This window comes from Actinia tenebrosa, unplaced genomic scaffold (genome assembly GCF_029948245.1).
Source record: "Actinia tenebrosa isolate PJP-AT-01 unplaced genomic scaffold, QUT_ActTen_1.0 PGA_scaffold4__44_contigs__length_22323623, whole genome shotgun sequence".
Classification (NCBI taxonomy): domain Eukaryota; kingdom Metazoa; phylum Cnidaria; class Anthozoa; order Actiniaria; family Actiniidae; genus Actinia; species Actinia tenebrosa.
Window position 1 is genome coordinate 19,551,476 of NW_028292581.1, and position 8,136 is coordinate 19,559,611.

At 38.4% G+C, this 8,136-nt stretch overlaps 1 protein-coding gene across 1 annotated transcript; it reads left to right on the top strand.

Moving 5' to 3' along the window:
• Nucleotides 1-456: 456 nt before the first annotated feature.
• On the top strand, nt 457-7,221 carry LOC116305201 (polycomb group RING finger protein 1-like). The gene is made up of 9 exons (XM_089036870.1): nt 457-652; nt 2,100-2,196; nt 2,446-2,501; nt 2,605-2,643; nt 3,187-3,295; nt 4,900-4,927; nt 5,276-5,374; nt 5,669-5,752; nt 6,152-7,221. Exons 1-9 carry the CDS (start codon nt 547-549, stop codon nt 6,491-6,493), a joined length of 960 nt encoding a protein of 319 aa, XP_088892996.1. The 5' UTR covers nt 457-546; the 3' UTR covers nt 6,494-7,221.
• Nucleotides 7,222-8,136: the final 915 nt, after the last annotated feature.

The following is an 8,136-nucleotide window of genomic DNA, read 5'->3' on the forward strand; positions in this document are numbered from 1 at the left end:
GACGTACGATATCCCTTTATTCCTATGACTTTACAGCAAGAGAATATGAAGTAAGCTTACTTAATATTCTCTTACTTTACAGTCTTTACAACGGTTCCACAGTTGACTTATCGTATCTAGGCCTTTTGGATTCGGTGTTCATTAGAAATCAATTTTCCACTTGCCTAAATGCACGATTTTAGGGGGGGGGGGGGGGTACAGTTTTAACTTTTTACTATTTCCGCCGAGATGTATTTCCCGAACTAGAGACATTTTGGAGAGAGTGAAATCCTGAATACTTTGAATGGAGCCCCCTAAGTGAAGGTTCATATCAAGAGAATATGAACTGTCATGTTCTCTTGCTCATATCATTTTCAAGATTGAATGTGAATACCCGCTTTCCCAATCATTTCTAACACGGTTCCATGTTCGTAACTTATAACTTTTTTTGTTTTTAGTGCGGAACATGGCAAGGCATTGCATTATACCTCTGACACTAGAAATGTTTCTTCACGGACTTGAAATGTGAATCACAGCGAGGAAATCCGAAAGAAGCTAAATAGAAAGATGCTTCGCTCGATGAAGCTAAAGTCTCTGAACCCTCACATCACTTGTGTACTGTGTGGAGGATATCTCGTGGATGCTACTACCATCATTGAGTGTTTACACTCCTGTAAGTCTTCAACTGTGTAGACAAGTCTATATTCTTTTTCATATTCCGATCAATGAACGTCTTAACAAATACAAGACAAATTCTTCTTTTTTTTGCTGATCGGTTCTATCGTTCTACGCGTTGAATGTAATGAGGAAAGCAATATTTAATTCAATTCAATTGCAAGTACTCAAGCAGGACATTTTGATGTAAACAATGAAGTTAGATATGTATTGCGTTTGTTCGGGGTTGCGTGGCACAAGGAGCAAAATTATAAATACAGTAACCTTTTAAAATTCCGAGAAAATTCTACCAAGTTCAGCGTGCTAAAAAACGGCTTAAATCGAATCAGTTACTTTACACAAGGGTACTGTTGGAAAGGTCAATGCAAATGTGATTCATTGTGGAATCTCTTCATTTACGTACATCGTTCGATTTATTTCAAAAATTTCAGTCGAGTTTAGATAATTTAAGGAAAGTAAATGATTCCAGAAACAAAATGCATAATCCAGACGCTATTAAACGTTAATGGCACTCATTGACATCCCAGATAAAAATAAATTTGACTTTAATTTAGATGTAAGTGCCAGATATAAAGGAAGATCTTGGACACTAAACTCATTCCTATTATTGTAATGTGTCAAAAAGTGTTTACTTTGGGCTTGAGTCCCTAGAACATCTTGGTCGCTATCTTCTTGCTATAAAATTCGGATTTCGTGTGTTTAAGATTCAATCCACGGGAAGACGAATCGATAATATACGGGTTATCCTTGTCCTATAGAGAGTTTACGAGAAGTCTGTTATATCTACTTGCTTTTCTGCAATTCTTTTGATATTAGGAAGAACTCGGGAAAATGAGTTCCATGGTTTTCTTAGGGGACTGAGTTTTACCGTGCGCGGTTAGAAATTTTTTCATTTCATGTTTTTAACTGCCATAGATTAAACGTAGTCTGAAAGAGGTCACGAATGGAGTTCGTCTCTCTAATATGATGCTTGAATCATTTATTACGGCGTGTTTCCATTACTCTTGATTTATCAATTATCTCCGTCTTCCGACACTAGTAACAATCGCTTTTTAGGATATATTTTGTTTACCATTTAAAAGGTTTATCGACCTTCGAAAATGTAGAGGTGTCGAATGACATATCAGCTTACATCGATATGACAAAGGTGAAAAAACAAGAGTATCGAAGGAAAAACCGCGAAGAGTTTCCTGAGATAAAAGGACGGACTTTGCCGACAATGAATTGACCGATCGGCGATCAAACTAAATGTTATTGGAAATGTATGTATATATGCTTGCTTGCTTGCTTCTTTGTTTGTTTGTCTGCTCTCTTGTTTTTATGTTTGATGTATATGCGTGGTAACGATTACTGAGCAGCATCCTTGGAGTTGAAAAAGTACGGTACCCTTACACTTCTCATGTCCAGGCATCTTTATTTTATTTATAATGTACTTCTTTGTATAGTCTGCAGGAGCTGCATCATACGATGGCTTCAGAAGAGTTATCACTGTCCCGTATGTGAAACAGAAATCCATAAGACAAGACCTTTTCTTAACATTAGGTGGGTTGCTTGTCAGATTGCTTTTTCCTCAAGAAATACTTTGAGAACAACGCGACTATAACACTAATTGAAGTAAACAAAAAAATTCTTAATTTTGTAAAGAATTTATTTTAAAGAAGCAGGCTGCGATGGCGTCTTCAACGTGCTCCGAGCGCCGTTCACTAATAAAGCACAGTTCGAACAATCAGATCGCGCGTATTATTTAAACTATATAATATAAAATAAAATATTCCCCCGTTGTTTTGACAGGCCGGATCGGGTTCTTCAAGATATAGTATACAAACTAGTGCCTGGCTTTTACCACGGTAAGTGTAAAAGAAATAGAAACATTTGTTACTTGCATGCTTTTCTTTCATCTTTCTAATGTCTAGGGAACGTTATTGACAATATGAATACTTTTCTTTGCAGATGAGTTGGAACGTCGCAAAGACTTCGAAAAGGCGATCAGTGAGTATGACACTTGTAACTGTAGTGAACCTTTTATTTTTCTACACTGGTTTGTCGCCCGTTCGTTCATACCTACCTAACTACCGACCTACCAACCGACCGACCGACCGACCGACCGACCGACCGACCTCCCTACCTCCCTACCTCCTTACCTCCTCCCTACCTACCTACCTAGCCTGCCTACCCACCTACCTACCTACCTCCCTACCTCCCTACCTCCCTACCTCCCTACCTCCCTACCTCCCTACCTCCCTACCTCCCTACCTCCCTACCTCCCTACCTCCCTACCTCCCTACCTCCCTACCTCCCTACCTCCCTACCTACCTACCTACCTATCTATTCTCAAGAGAATGACACGTGATCTGTAATGACTCTGAGAAAACATTGCGTCCAAATTGAAGAGGTCTGTAGCCCGAATCTCAGTGTCTGTTATGTCCTCTTAAAATGGAAGAAAGTTCTTTGGACTACTGGATTTACTACTGGCTCTTTTTGATAAGCGTAAAGCATCTTTCACATTATTAATAGATGGTTGCACTCTACTAGAACAAAATGAAGACGACCAAGAAAATAGCAGTGATAAAGTGGTAATGGACGAAAAGAAAGGGTTGCATTTGATAGAAGACCCAGTGTGTATTACGTTAGAATATTATGGGTAAGTCACTCACGATCATCTAATAAATATAAAGTACGTTTATTTGTCGTCAAAGGGGAAGAGGATAGCAAGTTCACAGTTCTAAAAGTCCTTCACTAACGTTGATCGGTGTTTTTTTTAATGAAAAAGTTTTCCAGTTAACTTTCATTCCTCGATAATAAAAAAACACAGGCATACCAAAAACTACGGCGCGCCGAACGGCCAAACATAAACTCGCTACCAGCTGAGCGGGGAATTTTGTTTTAGCCAATCACAGCGCGTTTAGCTATTTTGCCGCCGGCTCTCATTCCCAGGCTACTGTAACCCAACTTTTGCGTATTTTTCTGTTTTCTTTCGACTAAAATATATTATCCGTTCCTAAAAAGAAGCAGAAATATGGAAAGGAAGAATAAAAACGATTTCACTTTACCGCCATGCATGTTTGCGTCGTTCTTTCAAGCTCCAAAAATGCTTAGGGCCAGTCATCTTGTCCACTCGTGCTTTGCCCGCCGCGTTCACCTCTCAGCTGGTAGCTATTTGAGGGCTTTAGAACGCGAGAAACGTATGAGAACATTCAAAAATAATAGATGTCGTAATAAACTTTTCAAACACTTTTGATTACCAAAACCGATATTCGTGAGAGAGAAAATACCCCATGAAATCGAGATAAATTCAAACCGGCAAAGAAATATAAAGCCACAGGGTTCCCGCTTGAACCTAAATTCAATCAGTCTGGTAAGCCTGCGTAATATCATACATTCTTAGTTACTTGCTTTCCTCTTGTACGCACGCAGATCCAGTTTATTTGGGAAGCACGGGTAGCGTAGCGGTGAGAGCGCTCGCCTCTCGCCAATATGCGACCCGAGTTCGAGTCCCGCCGGGTTCGGTGTCGTATGTGAGTAGAGTCGTTTGTTGGTTCTCTCCTGTGTAGTATGTGAGTAGAGTTGTTTGTTGGTTATCTCCTGTGTAGTATATGAGTAGAGTTGTTTGTTGGTTCTCTCCTGTGTAGTATATGAGTAGAGTTGTTTGTTGGTTCTCTCCTGTGTAGTATGTGAGTAGAGTTGTTTGTTGTTTCTCTCCTGTGTAGGATGTGAGTAGAGTTGTTTGTTGGTTCTCTCCTGTGTAGTATGTGAGTAGAGTTGTTTGTTGTTTCTCTCCTGTGTAGTATGTGAGTAGAGTTGTTTGTTGGTTCTCTCCTGTGTAGTATGTGAGTAGAGTTGTTTGTTGGTTCTCTCCTGTGTAGTATGTGAGTAGAGTTGTTTGTTGGTTCTCTCCTGTGTAGTATGTGAGTAGAGTTGTTTGTTGGTTCTCTTCTGTGTAGTATGTGAGTAGAGTTGTTTGTTGTTTCTCTCCTGTGTAGTATGTGAGTAGAGTTGTTTGTTGGTTCTCTGCTGTGCTTCGAGGGTTTTTCTCCGGGTTCTCCGGTTTTCCTCCCTCCGCAAAAATCAACTTCTAAATTCTAATTCGATCATGGAACAACGGCCACAGGTTTTTGGTAGCCACGTACTAACCTGTAAAATCAAGACGGTTTGTATTTAAGAAAATTTACACTAAAGCTGAATAGGTAGCCGAGTTCGTCTGTAAGAAGTATGAAATATTAGTGACAATGAGTTTATGTTTTTCAGGTCAAAAATTAACTGGAAAGAGAAGACAGTAAGTATGATATATGCTTATGATATCAATCTAAAATTCAAAAATGTTGTATAGAAACTACTGAAGAAAAAAGCGCACAAAATTAATTCCAAAAAATTTACACTTCATTGCCCTTCATGCTACTCCCTCCCTCCCCCTCTCCCTCCCCTCCCTCCCCCTCTCCCTCCCCTCCCTCCCCCTCTCCCTCCCCCTACCCCCTCCCTGATGCCTCTCCCCCTCCCCCTTCCCTGATACTGCTTAATGAATCAAGAGATGGCGTAGTGAAATCTCTCTAATTCCAATTTGATAAGGCGAGTAATCCATGCCCTGACATCATTTCTTACTAACTGTTTTACCATCTTTGTTTAGATCTTTCCCACTCGTTTTCTACGCTGTTCGTCCCAAGTCCCTGTTCACGTGCTGAAAAAGTTCGTGTTTACGAAGTATAACATTCCAAGTACACACGTGGTGAGCACTAGTTAAAGGAAGGGGGGGGGGGAGGGGTGGGGGGTAGGGGGGCAAAAGTTTGCTTTCTGCACCATTATTTAATTAACTTATGCGGGATTTCTTTTTCTCCCTCTTCCACTCCGTCCACTTCTCCCCTTTTTTCCCCTACTTTCTCTTAGCTTTCTTCTTCCTTTCCTTCCAGCTTGGAATACCACGTTCATATGTTGAGTGTTCCAACTGACACTTTTTTCCTGAAACAATTCCCATTGATTTCTATTCATTGCTAACTAGTTTTTTAACAATTCCCTTCTTCAGGCTGAAGTTGTACGAAGCGATGAAATCCTGAGTGATCACCTGACACTCAGCGAAATCTCAAGAATATACAGACTGCATACGAAGGTAAGCTACATACCCGTCCGTTTTTGCTGAATAAATGAACACAAGCAAATAAACGAAATAGCTAGTCCCTTGGTCAGTAGGTCGTTTAGTCGGTCAGTAGGTCGTTTAGTCGGTCAGTTGGTCGTTTAGTCGGTCAGTAGGTCGTTTAGTCGGTCAGTAGGTCGTTTACTCGGTTTTTTTTGGTCATTCGGTCATTTTAGGCGGTCAGTCATCAGTCAGTCAGTCTGAATGTAGGACCTATGAGGTAATGATTGATAAACTGATAAATGAACGAAAGACTAGAAGAATGAATGGATAAAATAATATCATGATAATGTAATGTATGAATAAGTTGAACATTGAATGATTAGATTCACTAAAGACATTCCCTGAGCTTACAATTTTTTGTTTATTACTTAGTCCTTCATCGACCTTCAATACGTGTTCCTCAGCAAAAATGACACCAAATACGTTGAACATCATAACCAGGAGAATACCAATCGACAACAAGAACAACAAATGAAATACTACAGGAATGCCTTTTATCGGGATAAAAATGAAACTAAAAAAGAGAGTCGGAAGAAAGAGAACAGGAAGAATGAAATATGGAGTAAAGACGTGAGTATGAAAAAAATTTTGGCGAAGGAGAAAGTAGACCAACACAAGTGTCCAGTGACTCCAGATAGCGATGATCACGATTCAATGGTGACGGGATTAGAGTTGGAATCTTCTAAAAAAGCATTGCAGTTACAAGCTTATTAAGTCTTGTTTTCACCCTTGACATACATATTTTAAGTAGCTTTAGTTTCATTCGGAATTGACCCTTCGGAGAAGTATCGTGGATGCGAGGCGTTAACATGAAAGTACAAAAAAAATCACACCTTTTTTCTTGACGGAATTTGTGGCATTTCTTTTGTATTTCCATGTTAACATCACATTCAAGACACTTTTGAGAAGGATGTGACCCTTTTATGGTTCAAATAATATTTCTAATTCAATGGTTCAATGCTTGGATTTCAAAGCAAAGGTGCTTTTGGATTAGAACTCAAGATTTGATCGATTTGAATTTTTGTGTGCGTCTGGTGTTGTTGAGAAGGGAGTGTTACCCTATGCCTGATAAACTTCGGAAATAATTAAACATTGCATGCAAGCAAAGTTTCAATTCTAAAATCGAGATTTGACTTTTTCTACTGACCTTGAGCGACAAAAGAATAATCGTACGCGTGTGTGCATTCACTGACGGTGCCGTTGGAATAGTCTTATGTTCTTAACAAAACTTTGTCCGGCGTTGGAACGTTTTCTTGTAATGTTTGCCATAAACTTTGCTACGGACATCGCTCATCTCGAAAACGTTCCTGGCACAGTTGCACCGTGTGTCAAGTCTCAGGTATTTACAACCTAAAATAGGCTCTGATTTAATTTAAACCAATCATCTTGATAGTTGGTTAATAATAGTCGAAAAGACCAAATCGCTTAAGATTATTATCGATTCTCACATAAGTTTTAAAAAAAATTGTTGCAATATTTTTGTAATTTTCCTTAATACTATTTGATAGTTCTATTTATAATAGATGACAAAGAGTTCTATATCTATTCCAATGTACATATGAATCTTCATTTTTAACTTATCAAGGATAAATATTATTTGTAACTTAATGTAAAGTCTTATTATTTATACCTTGCAAATAAAATGGTTTATTGTAGGTGAATTAAGGTGACTGGCTATTTTTGGAAAAAGTTTTAAAACTTTTTTTCAAACTACATTCCTAAAAAGTGAAATTTAATGCTGATTCCAAATATGAGAAAAATGAAAGTGGGAAAATTAAAATGGGGTGTCCAGAGCTTGTTTCGAGATAATCAGCATTTATTGGATGTCTACACGCGAGTTTTTAAAGCAAAACATTGCGCCACCGGGAGTGCTCAGAAAATAATTACGACTAATAAGATAATAAATCTTTGCAGACTCTATGATTGCATAAATGATGGCTAGTGAATCATTCTACAATAATACGTGGATATTTTTGAAAAAAGGAGAACAAAGAAATTAAATACGTCGATTTGTCATATTTCGTCCTTTTACTGCTCTTAAAAACTCTCATAAAGTCGAACGAAAATCCCTACAAAAAATCTATTTTTTCATGTGTTAGAAAACTAAACTTTTGCTAAAAAAACACGATATATTGTAAAGTTTTTTCGAATAAGCTCATAAAAAGTATAGAGTCCCGTGCAAAATTTTAGGGTTTTGACCTCTTGAAGTGTAAAACTTGTATATGGCTCTTCAATAAAATCGTGAAGATTATTTAGCGGTTTTTGAGCGGGCGCACATCGTGGCTCAAATTGAACGTTCAAAAGGCTACAGAAGTCTTTTTTTTTATTTTCACTGTGTTTTCATGAAGCTTATTTCT